Source organism: Zophobas morio, unplaced genomic scaffold (genome assembly GCF_036711695.1).
Source record: "Zophobas morio isolate AGI-343-1 ecotype UQ-CSIRO unplaced genomic scaffold, CSIRO_AGI_Zmor_V1 ptg000002l, whole genome shotgun sequence".
Classification (NCBI taxonomy): Eukaryota; Metazoa; Arthropoda; class Insecta; order Coleoptera; family Tenebrionidae; genus Zophobas; species Zophobas morio.
In genome coordinates, this window is record NW_026972107.1 from 10082250 (window position 1) to 10101374 (window position 19125).

Genomic DNA, 19125 nt, shown 5'->3' on the forward strand with positions numbered 1-19125 from the left:
CAAGTTAAAGCGGAGCAGAAATAATACAAAACTGTCGGAAGTATAGAACCAAACGTAGAGAAAATATATTTAAATTGTGTTATATATTAAGTGGCACAATTACGAAAATTCCGCAATTTGAAATAAACAAACTGGGCAACAACAAAATTTTAATTAACTTTTTCACAAAATTTGGCCTGCAAAAAATTATTAATTAATTTTTTTCCAATTAGCCCGCATCTGCTGTATTCAAAGGATTTTTTTTTGAGACACAGAGTATAAACACGAGCGTTGCGATTTCTACAGCAAACAATCATAGAAGTTTGTTGGTTTTAGAAGTAAACTTATACTATCAAAACTGTTGCAATTACCATGCTAAACTATGTAAGCCAATATTGCTAATTCATATAAAAAACAAAAGCTTTCAAACGCACATTAATTATGCAAAATGAACATACTGGACTTTGCAATTCGAGTAAATATGGATAAATCTGTCCACGTTTTCATTACACATAAAAAGAAGATCAAAAATTCTGTTTCAGTTCGTTAAATATTGAACACTTTTTTGTGTCGATAAGCTAGATATTGTGATGTATATTAACCAATATAACGTCAATTAGCGTCGTTGCTAATTTACCAGTTGCAAAATATGGAAACCAAAGAGTGTGTTAGTTTTTACAATGGTTTCCCGTTTTTTCTTTTTTAATATAAAATAAAACTACTGCGTATAATAAGGAAAATTGTTACACGTAAATGCAGACATTCTTAAAGGTTGTGAACATCCACTTACACAAAATTTCAGTATATGTTTTTAGAAATTGGTGGATGCGCCGGGTTCAATTCTAATTCATTGATAAAAATACTCCGGTCATATAAACTGATATTGAAATTTAGGATTATTTTCAGGATTTCGTACACAGTTCAACAAATAATTTGTCGAACGTGTAAAAATGAGAATAAACACCAAAATCGTGCCACCACAAACCGTTCAAATATATCAAAACCGTATTTAAAACTGACTTAAACGCTAAACCCGTAAAACTTTACACAGTTCCACTGCCCTCGTTAAAAATTTTTTGTCCTTTCCAATAATCATAAAAACTCCCCACTTGCGCGTAAAATTTCATTTCGTAAGTCGCATTCTCTTCCAGGCCGGCAACGTGAAAAACACAAGATATATAACTGTCACGTCCACATTCGAAAAAAGCCTGGTGAATACGCCCGAAGCGACGATATCGCCCTCGGGCTCGGAGCCGTTAACAGAAAATATTTTAGCCACTTCAAGCAATTACGGCAAGGACAATAATTTCTTGGATTCGAGCGTTGCCACGTTGCCGCCGATTTATCTCGCATCGGACATGCAGACCCCGCCCTTGGAAACACTCACGGAGACGTTCAGCACGACCCAGACCATGTTCAAGACCCACGTCCTGCCCATCGTTCACACCGGAAACGAAACCGCCACCACCACTCTGGTGCAGACGTACTTAGTGACGAGGATGGTCACCGCCACGAAGACGCTGCCCCCGATGGACGCCTACCACTTCATCCCCAGCAAGACGCTCAAGGAGTTCAACAGTTACTTGGACGAGGCGGGGTCGGAGCTGCACCTGGAGCTCGAATTCGGGGACCAGAACGACGATGACGACGGTCATGCTAAAAGGGCGTTCCATGATTTGGATCTAGCGAAAATCGGGTCCGATTTTGATCTATCCGACGTGGATAAGGCGCGGATCCCTGAAGGACTTTTACGGCCGAAGAAGGCGCCTAAACCGATTCTCAGTGAACAGTTCCCTGCACAGAATCTTAATCCTGATCAGCTGCAGCAGTTGGCGCTTTTGCGACTGTTGAATCCGGGGGCGGCTCAAGGTAAGTACTTAACTAATTAAGTCCTTAATTCATTATTACATGAGTTGGACTTACAGGTCAGGTCATCACCACTTCGAAGCCCGTCCTCAAGCTCGAGACCGTGTACGAGTCCCTCGTCATCCCGGTGACCACCGCCGGCAACACCATCCTCAGCACCATTTCCAAGGTCCTGGGGACCGTGACTAAGACGGATTACGAGTTCGGCACTAGCACGATCGCCCCGGCGCCGCTGCCGCTGCCCCCAGTTCCGGTTAACCCTCTGTTTCCGCAACCCCAGTTCGCTGTCACTTCGTCTCCCATCATCCAGAGCACTCTTGTTACGCAAACTGATAGCAAGATTCTTAAGCTGACTTTCGGGGCTAAAACGGCTTACACGACCATTTTCTCGACCAAAGTGGTGCCAACTTTACTGACGACGTATATGACGGCGTCGGTGCCCGTGCAGCCCACGGCGGCGACCTTCCCGGGATTCTTCCCGGCGCCCTATCCCGGCTATCCCTTCGTCGGTTGACGTCACAACGCTAAATAGACTTTTACTGAAATTGAGTGAGCGCTGACGAACGGTCGGTGCTAAAACGGATACAGTGTTGTGTCGTGCTAATGGACAACGTTTGTAAATTTTCATCTTGTAAATAATGCATTAATCATCGAGTAGTTATGTAAAGTGTAGTTTGATTTGATTTTCGAAGTTGAGGCGCTGTCAACTGAATCCATCGAATGTATTTATAATGCTCACGTTCATTGCACTCTCGATTGTGGAAAATGTCTACTGTAAATATGATAGGTGTAAGTGTAAGTTTTATATATTTTTGACAATGTAAGAGTGGTCAATAAACACACAAACAATCCTAAAGTTATTAGACCTGTTTTATTTACCCTAAACTTGTGATTTTATATTTAATGACATTTGTATTTATAAGATTATTTTGATAAGGTAAAAACATCAAAGACAGGGGATTTTTGTCTCCCTTGATTGATTTTCCTCTTCGTCGTGTTGCTACTCCTGCTACTAAATTATTTTCAATTATGCCGGCTCTATACCCTTGCTAGTGACAGACTTGATTAACGAATTAAACTAAAAAGTAAATTTAGGAATAATCATGTTTACCCTGTTTATGTCTGAAAGTCTTTGGAGACTCTTTTGGAGATGTTGTTTCAGTTTTCCAGGCCTTTAGAAGTTTGAAAAGGTGATCATCCATACCAATTCCATGCAAATTGATCCGAAGGAAAACAAATTTCGCGTTTTTGGGTCTTGGTGTGGCGTTGTGTTGTACTTTGATCTGTCTTAAATCCATGTGTGTATGGTGATTTTACGGTTTTCAAAGTTTCACCAAGTTTGTGAATAATTTAGGTGTAATTATTAGTACATTGCAAGGAGAGAGATGAGTAAGGTGACCTCTAACTGATAATCCTCCTGTGGTAGTACCAATCTGGGATTAGGTTTTGACTGAATTTATTATTCCTCACGGTCAGCCCACGTCGAAGTTTTGGGTTTCCTTTTGATGCAATTATCCTTTCATCGGTTAGCCTCGCAACTGTTAAACCGACCTTTGCAAAAATCGAGTGAACGCTGACGGAAAGTGGGGATAAAAGTAACACTTATAAATTTTTAGCTTATAAATAATATGTTATTAGTTTTTTTGTGTTACTTGAAACCGTCGATTGTGTTTCTAGTAATAATATTAATAATAATCATTCACTTGGAGTTAGGTTAAGTTCTCTACCATTGTTTTTGGAGGTAAGCTTTCCATTTCTTCAAGTGAAATAAATTTTATTTTATTTGTTAATCGTAAGTGGAAATTAGAACAGTCCAGTTTCAAAGTTTTGATAAAAGTATACAGGATGATGGCGAACTCGGCCCGTCAAATTTAGCAGTTGAGGAAAGTCCAGACTAAGGCCCGAGAGGCCATGTCCTCTGATGGCGAGTTACTGAAAATATCGGTAAGGATCGAGCTGTTCTATAGAACCATTAATAATTTATAGTACGATTATTATCAAATAAATGTGTAGAAAAGAGAGTAGTACAAACATAATTGATTAAATTTTATCTTTTTCCGCAGTTTTAGATTTTTACAGCATGTGAGTAGTAATTCTGAAATCACAAACGAAACTGTATAAAATGTCATCTAATATTAGTAAATTTAAGTGATTGTTGATAAAGTAAAAATGTACAAAAAAAAAAACATTTAATAAGATATTTATAAATTATAAACAAAAACAAAACCAATAAAAGAAAAATCCATTAAAGCATAACCAACTAAGCAATAGAGAAGATGTTCAAATTTCCTGCCTTGTGAATATAAGTAACCTCGTAATTTTTTCGAATTCTGATCATTTTTTGTAAAAGTTAGTCAACAATACTTGTTAAGATAAAACTGATTTTGGCAATGACATACACTTTAAGAAAAGAGAGGGTGGGTGGGCGGGGCTAGTACCCGCTAAGATAAGGCTGATTTTGGCAAATGCCAAACCCTACAAGAAAAGAGAGGGTGGGTGGGCGGGGCTAGTACCTGCTCAAATAAGATCGATTTTGGCAAATGACATACCCTACAAGAAAAGAGAGGGCGGGTGGGCGGGGCTAGTACCTGCTAAGATAAAACTGATTTTAGCAAATGACGTATCTAAGAAATTTAATTAAATTGTTATAAGAAAAGACACTAGAGGCTCCAAGGCACTTTGAAATTCTTTCCAAACAGGTATACCTAGGGGGCAGGGCTTAACTGCAAAATACTTATTTCTTCACAAGAAATTAAATACATGTTTTTAAGTATCGTATCGTTTAAAGAATGCTATGTAAGAATATTAAGAAACAAAGCCAAAATATAAACCCCGACCCACCCTCCCCATCTCAACTGTGATGATTTTTTTTATTCTTAGTAACTTAAAACACGTTTAAAATGGTAAATTCTTGTAGACAAATATGGATTTTGCAATTAAGCCCTGCCCCTGTATCTGACAACGAATGAAAAATTGAGAATTGAGATCGGGACGGGTATGGGTGGGGTCTATTTTTGGCTTTAGTTTTTTCTTAATATGCATAGTATTCTTTGAACAACACCATATAATATTCAAAAACATGTTTTTAATTTTTCGTAGGATTTTGTAATTAAGCTCCGCCCCCTTGGCTCACGACGAATAAAAAAAGATCATAATTGAGATAGGGCGGGTGGGGAGCCTTATATTCTTCCTTTTTTTTCTAAATATGTGTCGTCATTTTTTCACAACGAGAAACTTAAAACATGTTTAAAATGGTAAATTTGTATAGGGGAATATCGATTTTGCAACCTACGCTCCGCCCCTCGGTCTGACAACGAATGAAAATTTCATCACGATTGAGATGGAGGCGGATGGGTGGGTTTTTTTTTTTTGGTTTTCTTTTTTAATTAAGACATTTAGTTTTCTTTGTGTAACACGATTACTTAAGAACATATTTGGTAATTTCTCGTAGAAAAATAAGTATTTTACAATTAAGCTCCACCGCTCGGCTTACGATGATTAAAAAAAATCATCAGAATTGAGATAGGGCTGGTGGGGGGGCTTATATTTTGCGTTTTTTTTTTTCTTAATTGCAAAATCAATATTTCCTTATACAAGTTTTTCATTTTAAACATGTTTAAGTTTTATGTTGTGAAAAGAAGTCTACACATATTAAAACAAAATGGCAAAATATAAAATTAAAAAAAAAAATGAAAAGAATCGACAAGTAGAAAAGCGTAATTGTGCACAATTTGGATTCAATTTACTCAGCAAAATTGTACATAACGTCATCCAATTTGGCCCTTGCCCCTTGCCCGCTTCTACTCAAATGTTTATGAGATAATGGAAACCCTCAAAAAGGAGGCGGGGATGCCTAATACTTAAAAAAAAAATGTTGCACTGGTTTGCTTAAAATGTTTTAAATTTTTCAAAAAATAAAACGTGCTCTCAAAATTAACCTAAAAGTAGGTCAGGTTAGAATTTTCCAAAAACAGAACACCAAAGTCTCCGAAAATTGTTTTAGGCACCCAAGACCAAGAGTCTCTTGAATTAAAAAAAATACTACAACACACAAGACTTTTTCAAAATCATAAAAAAACATTAAAAGTTCAAAAGATTTTTCCAAGTTCATCCAGCAACAAAACAACAGATTCTTTTAAATTTATCCGAAAAAAATACCATGGGACCGAAATTAAGTACGAACTTTTTGAACGTAGTGTTTTGGAAGTTTTGACAATTTTTGATACGTCAAACATTTTTAACTGGTTACTCGATTTTTGCTGATTTGTACCGTCGCTGATATCAGGCAAACATTGTTGTCAAATGGAATTTTATCAAAGTATTACAAAAGCAACGCAACCATATCTTGGTACGTTTTAACTAAAATGGTAATTAAATTAAACATGGTCAATTGGTCATGGGCGACAGAAATATTAACTAATAGTTTTATTACTTGTTATTGTGATAATGAATGTTTTATTAATCCATTATTTTTGAGACACTCGGTATTGGCTGTACCGAGAGATATTAGGTATCTCCGCCTCCTTTTTGAGGGTTTCTATAATCCCATAAACATTTGAGTAGAATAAAGTGGACAAGCACCTAGTACTTGGTAAAATAAGACTGATTTTGGCAGATGACATACCCTCTAAGAAAATAAAGGGTGGGCGGGCGGGGCTATTACTTGCTAACATAAGTCTCATTTTGGCAAATGACATGGTCTGAGAAAATAGGGGGCGGGTGGGCGGGACTAGTACTTGGTAAGATAAGACCGATTTTGGCAGATGATAGACCCTCTAAGAAAGTAAAAGGTGGGCGGGCGGGGCTAGTACTGGCTAAGATAAGACTTATTTCGGTAAATAACATATCCCCTGTCTTTTTTAAAAACGTAAAACCTTGTCGGGGGCGTCAAATGTGTTTTGTTTTTAGAATGTGAAACCTTCTCGGGGATCCCAATTGTCTTTTTTTTAATGTCAAACCTTCTCGGGGGTCCCAACTGTCTTTTTTAATGTGAAACCTTCTCGGGGTCTCAATTGTCTTTTTTTTTTATTGTGAAACCTTCTCGAAGGTCCCAACTGGGTGTAAAACCTTCTTCGGGCGCCAAACGTTTTTTTTTTAGAATTTGAAACCTTCTCGGGGGTCCCAATTGTCTTTTTTAAAAATGTAAAACCTCGGGGTCTCAACCGTCTTCTTTAAAAATGTAAAATCTTTTTGAACACCCCAAATGTTTTTTTTTTTTTAATGTCAAACCTTCTCCCAAGAAGTGTCTTTTTTAAAAATATAAAAACTTCTCGGGGGCGCCAAATGTATTTTTTAAGAATGTGAAACCTTCTCCGGGGTATTTTGTTTAATGTGAAACCTTCTCGAAGATTCTATTTGTTTTTTTTTAATGAGAAACCTTCTCGGGGGTCCCGATTATCTTTTTTTTAACGTTAAACCTTCTCGAGGGTCCCAACTGTTTTTTTTTTATGTAAAACCTTCTCGGGGGCGCCAAACGTGTTTTTTTTTTAAAGTGAAACCTTCTCGGGGGTCTTTTTTTTAATGTGAAACCTTCTCTGGGATCCTAAGTGTTTTTTTTTTAATGTAAAACCTTCTCGCGGGCGCCAAACGTTTTTTTTTATAATGTGAAATCTTCTCGGGGGTCTTTTTTTTAATGTGAAACCTTCTCGGGGATCCTAGTTGTTTTTTTTTTATGTAAAACCTTCTCGGGGGCGCCAAACTTTTTTTTTTTTAGAATGTGAATCCTTCTTGGGGGTCCCAAATGTCTTTTAAAAATTTAAAAGCTTCTCGGGGGGTAAAATGTATGTTCAAAATTACGCTTTTCTACTTGTCATCGATTTTTTCATTTTTTTAAATCATGTAAGTATGATTAGATCGGCTGATTACAAAACGTTGACATAATTTTCTTTCCTTGACCTCCACCAAAAACTCGTTAACAACTTTTCAAACAATTATTAAACATTTCAAAAAAGTAAAGTTTTAAAGGTACTATAGTTTTTTTTTTTTGAGAGACAATAAAAATAATGAATGTGGAACACATTTATTTGTGCTTCTAGGGCGATGAATGTTCTGTGTATATAACTTTATTACACTTTTTTTATAGTATACTTATTATTTTACACAAAGCTTTTATTTATATGACCCCTTAAATAACCCATATTTCCTAATTAATGTAGCATATGGTTGTTTTTAGAGATTTGATAAATAGATAAGTATTATCCATCCATAACGCGCTTATTAGTAGTAAAATCACTAGAACGACGGGAACTGAAGTCGCCGAACATCTGTGTTCACTACCACAATAATGCCACTAAAATGGTGGTTACTGCAGATTTTTTAGGCTTTAAAATGGTATCACAAGAAAGCTGACACTTTTCTTCGCGTTATATTCCATCTCAGAAAGCTTCTTTAGAAAATACACGAATGTGAAAGTGTTATAAAAAATTGGTTAAGTGTATATATTTTTATTAAAGCTGCATATTAATATATGGAATTGGGATTGAAAAGCGAGCTCGTTTATGTCATTCAATCAGGCCAAGTATTGATGCGTTAGCTCAATTTTCTTTAACTTTTTTACAATGCAACAAAAAATGTATCATTTATAAAAAAAGTGTCGTTTTATAAATCTCCTATGTGGTTTGTATCCCTTCCAATATTATTATTAAAAAATATGTACTTCGTTGATAATTACAAAACACTAATTGATGTAAATGGAATGAATTTTCATTTACCTGGTTGAAATACAACCCCAATGTGTTTTCCCTTCAGTTGTTTACGCGACACTTCGAGCTTGTCAATATTGATGTACACAGCCATAACAACATGTGAAACAACTGTTAAAATATGAGAACATAATTAGCCATTCACCAGAGAATTTATGAAATGGCAGCTGCAAATTGTAACTCATTTTTTGATTTTCTTTGAAGATGTCAACAAGCAGTTAAGTTTTCCGTTGAAGATCAAATTTAGTTGCTTTAGCTAGAAAACTTACAGGAGATTTTAAATTTTTTTGCAACTTGTTATTATAAAGGATCTTAGATCATGTTAGCTTTGACATTTTGCCGCCTCGTTGTGATGCTTGTGACTATTCGTCGCTTGTTATAAGTGGTATAAGTGCGAGAATGAACTTGCAAGTTTAAATATTTCTTGTAGGAATATCTGATATAATTAATAGGACACTTGATTAAATTTTGCTAAATCTTCAAGTTGACGAATTGTCAGAAAATTGGCAACCAATGAGCAGATGGATCATGTAGTGAGGAAAACCGACAGTGTGAAATGGAATTATTATGGTATGAGATACAATTTGCAGTAACACTTATATGGTTGATAAAATGTGGCAATATTGTGTTGTATCTTGAAGGAACGTGTTTTAAAAGAGCCATTCCATAACTTACGAGGCCGTAATATATGTGAGCGAAGATTTTGTAATGTGTATCATTATGCGAGGAGTGAAGTTGAGGGCTGTCTAGTTCTCGGAGGCTGGTTGTATCGAAGTCGGGAAATAGAAATCAATAGGCGAATCAAAGTGCTTATCTTCGGCTAGATAAGAATAAGGGAGTCGACGAAATCAAGAATGCGACAGTTTTCTCCGTAATGTTTCCCTCCGAGCCATCTCATTATTCTCAAACTGCTCTTTTCGCTACTCCACTCAATCAATACCGCCGCTCTGATAAACAAACAAAAAAATCTCGAAAACTCCGCGTTTCCTCTTCCAATTTTTTAATGTTTTAGTGAAAAAGTTTTTTCGATAAAAATCAGAACTGATTTAAGGAAACGTATAAAGCGGATGTTTATTTGTGCACGGTGGGAAATTCTCGGTTCCAATGCGAATTCCAGAATATCAGACCAGGATTATTTCAGTTAGCCCGAGGGTAATGTCTCGATAGACTCCCTTATCTACTATCCAACTTTACAGTATTAATTCCTGAATGTCTCCGAAATGGACAAAGTTTTTCTCTCTTATTGCTGTACATCACATTACAATTCGAGCGAAACTTTTTTATGTAAAACGCTGCCGTTTAGCCCGACTTTTGTCAACCGAATTGCGTTATAAAAGTAGAACTGCAGGGATAGAATCACAAATACGCAAATTAGTCCGGATTCGATAAAAATATCACGTTTCGACGCGCTGTTTTACAGCAGGGTGGCTTTGTATTCACTCGCATAATTGAACTCTCTACGCCATTCATCCTGAAGGATTTCTGATCCTAATCATACAGCTTACAATTCCGCTTGTTATAACTCAACATCGCAATTAAGAAAGCAGAACGTGATGTTCGCTTATGAAAGGGTTGCAGCCAGACAGGTAGAAAACGTGATTTGAATCAAGTTCACTCGCCTGTTTATCCGAAAATTCGCAGATTTTCCAAATCGACATAATCGGAAAGTTGCTACAAGCAACTACATCAAAAATAGGTAACTCGTCTCCTCAAGAAACTTCGCAAAGATGGTGCAGAATTTATGGCTCTCTTGAAACAATATCTTATCGATGCGGAAGTTCGCCTAAATTTTGCAAACTTTGTCTATTCACGACTCTGACATGTAATTCCGACAAGGACATTACGATGTAAATATTGAAAAAGTTTCATGAAAACGTAACGAGACACTTCTGATAGGTGCTCACTCTTGCTGCATAAAGTCTCGGAATTTCGAAGAAAAATCGTAATTACTCCGACGTGGCGGCCATTCGATTAAAAATTTACCCCCACGACTCAAAAAGAAACTCATAATAAATTCCATTTCATCGATGCAATTTATTTTAGAATATATTTTTCCGAGCTATTAATATTGACTTTCTGTCTCATAGCTCATACGAATACTGCCAGATATCCGATGGCGGCGACCCCTGTTACGAAGGGCTCATCCCTTCGTCGTTTCCGGTATGAACAAGACTGATGTCACACATACATAAAGTTATTGCCGTTTGGATTTATGTGTGAAGGAGCATAAACAGATGGACGTTTTCGTGCGAGCCGCCTAAATTTTCGAACAAATTTTAATCTAGTCCCCAAACATGAATGCTTTTCCATATTAAAGCAGCTATCGGATCCGAACCGCTAATGGAAGATACAATCCCATGCATAGATTGTAAATGTACTCCACTTTTTAATCAGGAAAATCCGCAGAGGCGTATCGTTATTATGCTGCAGTGTGTGTTCGAACTGTGGATATTGCACGGTATTGAATGGTTGCATGGGCATTTTTAGCCAGGAGAACTAGATAAACGTTTCTGTAGGAAATTGCAATCGGAAAACTGATATAACTATGGTACACGTATTAATTATAGGATAGTTTGATTAAGATAACCAAGCAAGCGTTAATCAATAAAATATTGCTCGCAAACACATTATGCCACATTTTATGCAAGCACTTAAAATAAATATTCACGTGATACATCATTTACATGTAAAATAAATTTCAGCGAATTTAAAAATTTAATTACTATGATATAGACGACACCCAGTTACAAAAACCCGCGTTCTTTTCACATCAAAAATACTACAATTTTATTTTGGAAAAAAAAATGCAATTACTTCAATACAGGTTTAAATATGTGCCAGAGCCCGAGCATGCGCAAAACACAGTCTGTCAGAAGTCGCACTTGCGCAATAAATCAAATTTTCCCCCAAAAAGTGACTACGTAAGTACTAGCTATCCAATAAAATTGCGTTAGTTAATTTCTTTTCTATTAGTTTTAAAAAATTTCAATCAGGTGGGAATATGTGAAAATTGTCTATTATTATCTTTTGAAAAATTAACCAGCAACACAGGAAGAAGACTCAACCGACAATATTGTCTAGGGACATTTTTGGCGCTAAAATGTGGGGTCAAAAAAATTGAGGTGAGTACCTGTTAAGACAAGACTGATTCTGGCAAATGATACACCCTCTGAGAAAAGAGTGGGCGGGTGGGCGGGGCTAGTATCTACCAAGATAAGACTGATAACATACAAATAACCTGGATTTTTGAAATGAAACATCCCCTATAAATCAAAGTTATTTATGGAGAGGATGTCTCTAAGTGGCGTTCAAAAATTTATTTAAATTAGGTTTGAGGTAAAACTCCACAACTATGAATTTAGTGTTATATTAAAACAAGAACATATTTCGAGAAACCTCTGTTCTCATTTTCAGCTTATTAGTTCTAAGTGGAAAAATTAACAATTAAAGAGACAATTAAAATGTAGGGAAACCAAATGAAATTAAGTTTTTAAGAGAAAACATTGCGGTGACCGAATTTGAATTAGAATTTCGCGCTGAAAAAAATTATCAGCGGCGCGAAATCACTTTTGAATAATTTGAATTTGAAAAAAAATCCAATAAAAAAAATCTTTAAACACAGGCAACCGTGTGCACGTTAGCGCTTGTTGGGTAGTTGGTAGTTCTGCTTGGAATTTTAGTTAGAGGGTTTGTAGAGACAAGATGACTGCTTGGTGGAGGGAGGTGAAAGCGTCACTTTTGGTTTGTTGTTGTGATTGTAATCACGTAGTGAGTTGACAGTTAATAAAAGGGAGGAAGCCTTTGTTTAACGAAAATTAATCGTAACGACGATGCTACCGCGTATTATAAGTTATGTTGTTTGTAAATTCACAGTTCATGTTAGGATTTTAATCGTTAACTGGTTCTAACACAATTTAACAATCAGAAATTTTATCATCGTTATTATCATCATATCAACATCACATCACCGAGACATTTATCTCGCAGCGTGGAAAGCTATATCACCGAGACATATTATCTCGCAACGTGGATAATTACATAACCGAGGAGGTTTCCTCGCAACGCCGGAGACGTTTTGTGTTGTTTATTTATCATGTGTTTTGTTTGGGATAAACAGGCCAGGATATAAACTCTCAAAGCTAATTGTTTTAAATAACCAATCAATTGTGTGGCAAATATCAACCTCATGTAATTTTGTTAGCTTTGCAAATTTTCACCTCACACAATTTTTCTATCTCACAATTATAGCCCCAGTAATTTTCCCGTTGTATAATTTAAATTGAACGTAAATTTTCATGCTCTGCAGTTTCTAACCTCACGTAATATTTTATTTGCACAAGTTTTACTTCACACCAGATCATTTTGTTTTTATAAATCTTTGCTAGTTTTTGTTTTTCTGTAAATATTTTGTCGATTAATGCTTCCATCTTAAAATGCCTGATATCCAATACTAACCTCAAATAAGAATTCTTTGTTGTTTAAATATTTCTCGAGAGTTGTTTATTGCTCTTTTTGAAACTCTGATACTTGTTCAGTTGTAATCTAATATCACAATGATAAGAATTGAATATTTAAATGAAATTGAGGTTAAATAACACAGAAGCACGTAGCGGAAGCAGAGTGCTCGGTTCCTAGTCGAGCTGCCGGAATTTATCGCCCCATTTGCACAAAGAATGCAGAGATTTGTATGGAAGTCAGGGGGGTCGAAATGACGTGACGCTGTCGGCTTCTCTTCCTTAGCTAGGACCCAACCAGGAGTTTTCGATCGTAAAAGCCTGGTCGTACGACATGTCCGTAATAGAGAAGTGCTATGTGGCAGTGCTTGCGATAGATATAATCACCGTCGTGGGTAGGAGAACAGCCACGACCAGGAGCCTCAAACTCTGCTCGTGCTACAACGCCCCCTATGGGTATTTTTGTTATGTGCTAGAATGAAATTGACATAGTTCGATCGCCACATTCTGGTGCCGGTGCCGCTGCATAGTTTTTTATTAAAGTTTTGTTCTCTTGTTGTCTGCCATAATTTTAAATTTGCCGCCACATGTCTGTAACAACTGAAAGTTTTTTTTGGTAGCACTAAGAAGGTCTTCAACCTGAGCAAGTTAGTCGCAGCTTTTTTTTTCATTTTTTTTGTCAGTGGAAGAATAAATAATTTTGTGTCCTCCATATATTTTCTGTTTTATTTAGCGGTACTTTTCCAACCTTGGGGTCCACCATTTGCATCTAAACGCATCCCGCCATTTTTCAAAAATACAACGTAGGTTCCATTTTGTTAGACGATCACAACCAAGGTCATATTTTTGAATTTTTCTCGGGCTTTAAATTTTTTTTTTCACATGTCAAATCTAATTTTTGTATTAATTTCTATTGTTTCCAGATGAGCTTTTGTGACAATTGTGGAGAAGTTTGACTTTTCTAAAGTCAAAAAGATGTGAGTTCCTAGGCTTTATCACCACAGATTATTTTTATTTAGTTTTTGAAATTTTTTTGGGAATGGATGGGTTCATAAAAAAGTCGCAATAAGGTTATTTTTAAAATCTGTGTTACAATATTTAATACAAGGATAAATAAAGTATTATACCTATAGTGTTTATAAAAAAATTCTAAAGCTCGACAATTCTCAAATATCGACATTTCAGTTTTTCAAATAGAACATCCTGAATTTTATTATTATATCTCACTTTATTTTTTGTTCCTAATCTTCTAATATGTCGATGTGTTTCATAAAAGAGTAAAAAATCGCAATAATTATCAACATTAAACATACAAAACACTTAACAAAAAGAAAGGGAATAAAAATAAAATACAGGGTGTTCTATTCGAAAGAACCGAAATGGCGATAGTTGAAAATTAACATATCAAATACTCTGTGTACGAAACTTGTATTTTATTTACACAACAACAAAGCACGTATCTTTATTTGTCTGTCCACAAAATATTGTAACCCATATTTCAAAAATAACCCTGATGCGAATTTTTTTGTGAGCCCTTCCGTTTGCTAAAAAATGTCAAGAAAATCGTAATAACGTGGCAACGTCGCATTGGAATTTCAAAAATAAACTGTGGTCATAAACCCCAAGAAGGGGCAATTACGATATGTATAAATATATAGGGCGTTTTATTTAAAAAAGTAAGTTGTGTATTACGCCTCAAAAAGAAAACATTCTGTATATTAAAAAATGATTTTACAATCTAGTCCACAACTTTCGTCTTTGAGTTTTCTTTCCATTTCTAATAATTAATGAAAAATCGAGGAACACACGCTTAGTAACTCACCCTGTATAACATAATGCATTGTCTGGAAATTACATAATATACCGTGTGTGCAAGTTTATTAATTCTAGTTTAATAATCTCGGCTATTTAAAAAACTCCATTTGAAATTTAAAATGAATATACTGTCAGTATTATATCACCTTTGATTTTTTCGGAAATAACTTATTCTTTCAGTGGTGTCGCGTCTGATACATAACTCATTCGTACTTAGAAAAAATTTCACTGTTAGCACGTTCGGATAATAGGCATTTGTGTTAAAAGAAAATAAAATTAGACTGGTTTTGTCTTCTTGACACAGAAGAGAGGACTAATTAATTAATTAAGTACACCCATTTTTCTTTTTCTCAGGAAACTGAATCTCTAGCGTAAGCACTCATAAAGTTTAAGAAAATTTATGCGGCAAAATAGTAACATGATGTGATCATTTGGGCTGGGGGTGGGGGGATCAACGAACAAATTTTGATTAACGATTTACCATAATGTCTACAAGATTTCACAAGATTCGCTTTTACAGTTTGAAGGTTAGATTGTAAAAAAAATTAAATGTTACAGACTTTTGATTTTTTTTCCAAAAATGCATTACTAGGTTAAAAAATAAACATAGATGCATAAATCATAAGTACAGGAGTATCTTATTTTATCAAATTTAAATAAACTTTACTATTGTAAATTGTATTGTTTCGGCGATTATATGTACATACGATTTTACAATTTTTCGATTTATGGGTTTTTTAATTTAAAATTTTTTAATTCCTGAATTTTTAACTATTCGATTTTTCAATTTTGGCCTATTCCGATTTATCGATTTTTCAGTTTTTCGATTTCTCGACTTTTCCATTTCTCGATTTCTCTATCTTTCGATGTTTCGATTTTTCTATTTCTCCAATGTCACGATTTTTCGATTTTTTGGCTTTTAAATTTTTCGATTTTTCGATTTGTCAATTTTTCAGTTCTTCGACACTTCTATTTTCATTTTTTTTTTTCAAAAAATGGTTAAAATGGTTTTAATTGACTAAGAATTGTCAAATTATAAATAATCTTCCGCCAATTACAGATCTGAAATCGTAATCTCGATATCTAGGCAAATAAATGTGAAAAACCACAAGCATAAGGAAAAACATTGCAATGCATTGATAAATCACCGCTATAGATAAACTTAAAACATGTTCAAAATGGTAAATTTTTGTAAGGAAATATGGATTTTTCAATTATGCTCCGTCCCTATATCTGAGAACAATGAAAAATTGATCATAACTAAGATCGGGGCGAGTATATGTGAGGTTCGTTGTAGAAAAAAAAATAAGGATTTTGCAATTAAACTCCACCTCCTGGTTCACGACGAATTAAAAAAAACATCAGAATTGAGATGGGGGGGGGGGGAAGCTTTATCTTTGTGTTTTCTTTTCTTAATATAATATAGTTTTTTTAACAACACAGTACTTAAAAACATGTTTCATATACGTGCATATATTAAAAAAAGTAAAATATACCTACGTATAACAAAAATTGACCGGCAGCCGGAAAAGCGAGATCTACTTTTTCGTATTCTAGGGTTGTTAAGAAGTACAATGTATAGAAAAACTATACATACTTTAACATTATATTTATGGTGGTTTTGCCTTAAATGGCAAAGGTTTTTTTTAACGAAAAGAAATGTTTATAGGTTGCAATTTTTATAAGTGTTTTGATTTATAAAAATGTTTTATAATACTTTGAAAGTTTAAAGAAAATTTAACAGGATGACAGGGCACATTCGACTTTGTCCTAATTTTCGCAAACTCAGCTTGGAAATTTACAGGAAATGATCTGACTTGGAGAGTATTTTTCACATTTACCCACCCCAAAATATCAACAGCTTCTTTCTTATTTGTTGCCATCTTTTTTAACGTTTAGTTCGGTTTTTTAAGCTCACGATATTCTCATAAATATCTTGCTGAACGTAAGAAATCATGCGGTTTGGAATTTATTTTGCTGAAAAATTCTCTTCGTATAATCCTGTCGTTTCTTTCCTATTTTTCGACATTTTTGGCATCATATTCGGTTTCACTGGAATGAATATCTTTAGTTTTCCATTATTTTTCTTTTATACTTTTTACTGGTACTTCCACAAGTTAAGAAAATGTCAGTGGTTTGCCACCACCTTGTTTTATTTAAGGCGCTAAAAAACATGCACCATTCCAAAAAATTTGGTTCGAAAGAACTAGAGGAACACGAATTTTGCCGATGTCTTTGTGTTAATTACCTGTTCTAAATTTCAAACTTGAATTTATTCAAACAATTAAAAGATATTGAAGTGGAACAGATAAACTTGGACCCCTGGTATACGTTCCTATTCATTTTAAGACTGATAAATAACTTTAGGAAACTTTTAACAAGTAGAAGTTGATCTTCTGTTCATTTTAATTTCATGATTATTAATGAATTGCCACCGTTCGATTAAATCCAGAAAAGCCGGTTGCATATTTGCGTGTTTAAATTTCACTCTGGCGGGTGTTGTCATAAAAGTGTGCGTGTTTTCAAGCGTGAACACACATCCACCGGTTAATTTGAAAATAGAGTGAAATATGTGGGCGATTATGGTCCGTAGGTTGCTAATCTGCCACCGCGGATGCAAATGATATATTTTAATGCCCTGATCCGAATAATAATAATTGTAAGCCGGCACGAGCGCCAGTCGCTAAATTAATTTAATGAAATTTAAGGAAGTTGTGAGACGGTGACCGAGCGAAGGCGAATTATGTAAAGCTAAATCCGGATTCATCATGACAAAAGTTTTGTTTGGCTTGATCTTAATCTGAATGTAAAAGGAGTTTATGAGTTTGGCTTTATATATTCAAGTCACATCTGAGAAACTCGCCTCTCTTTGTATTGAGAAGGGTTTTTCTCGTTAGACCGTAATTAAAATAAATCTACCGCTAGGAAATGCGGACCAAGTTTGTTGAACGAGCTGCCAAATAACATCCTGGCTAATAACCTAAACCAAACTTTTTGTCTGGCTGTTTGCTCGAATAGTAAAAGATGGGAAACTTTAAAAATTAAGTAATTTGCCAAGAACGAAACCGTCTGTTTCAAGATTTTCGACTCAACTTCCACTTTCAATCTTTTTGTTCAACTGACAATGAAATTAAATCTATTGATTGAAAAAGTTTCCTCGGCAGACGTTTTTAAGCGGGGCCGCATTTCGATTAGGCCGTCGACAAAAAATTTCGCCACTTGATATAAAATATGTGCGTCTGTTTCGAGACGACGATAGGAACGACGCCAATCCACATCCGGAAAGAAGACACTGATAAAAAAGCTTATGCATCGTGAAGGAGTCTTATAACGGATCCTTTGTACGGTTGGAGATCGCTACGTAAAAAATAAAGACTTAATAATAAACCAAGGTGATTTGCAGCACCCACTTTATTAAATTTGATCTGTGTCTTCGCTTTAACCGAACCAATATAACTAAAATTGGCAAAGTAAAATCAGTTGTTCACGAAATTTCCCTGGGGTCACTTACATTTAGATGTCCATTTTATTGACAGCTTAAGTAGGGTTCTTTCCAAATAATCGATTTTAAATTAAAATATTGATAGATGATGGCCTACACTAAACCGTACCCTTTGCTTTCCTCCTCCAGGTTTTGACTAGACGTTATTTATTAAAAAAAAAACGCCCGTTTTAAAAATATAGTGGACGTTGCCTCAATCACTTTGCAGCAAAGGTTAAATTACAAAAGTAAGACTACTTATGTATTAATTTCAGAGTTTATAATTAATTTTCTTTTGATTAAAACATGAATAAGTACAGCAAGAGCTCTGCAAAATACATTTTCAGATTAAATTATCAAAAATATTAAACCAAAAATTTCTGTAACATTGCTAATGTGGCCTGGTCGACCGCGCTGTAGCCCCATCTTGTTGAAAATGATCTACTTTCATTTCAGCGAAGTTGGTTGTTATGTAGAGAATTTAACTCTGATGTAGAATGAACATTATGAGACTGTCTCTCTGAATACAGCCAATATTGAATTAGAATATCAAGTCAGTACCTTTTTCTATTTGCTTATGTAGCACTTGTTCACAAATGTAAACTGTAGTAGTCTGCACCTGACGCAAAACCGCAAATAGACCGAGCAAACGGAAATCCCTCACTTTGTCGTCAATTTTATTTAAAACGCATTTATCGGTTGTCCAAATATTGATAAATAGGAAAAAATAATTCATGACGCTATTCCCAGTACCAGTAACAAGTGATTCAGGTATTTTGTTTGAACAGCGATATTTTATCTTATCAAAGAATAAATAGGTGTGATATGA

At 35.1% G+C, this 19125-nt stretch overlaps 1 protein-coding gene across 4 annotated transcripts in view; it reads left to right on the forward strand.

Moving 5' to 3' along the window:
• The window catches only part of LOC135127396 (uncharacterized), a 174424-nt gene extending 171719 nt beyond the window's left edge, over positions 1 to 2705 (forward strand). For all 4 annotated transcript variants that reach the window (XM_064053841.1, XM_064053857.1, XM_064053846.1 and 1 more), the window contains exons 9-10: positions 1131 to 1848; positions 1905 to 2705. In XM_064053841.1, the coding sequence (XP_063909911.1) occupies positions 1131 to 1848; positions 1905 to 2359 (1173 nt within the window). In that variant the 3' untranslated portion in view covers positions 2360 to 2705. The remainder of the gene's footprint in view (positions 1 to 1130; positions 1849 to 1904) is intronic.
• The last annotated feature ends 16420 nt before the right edge of the window (positions 2706 to 19125 follow it).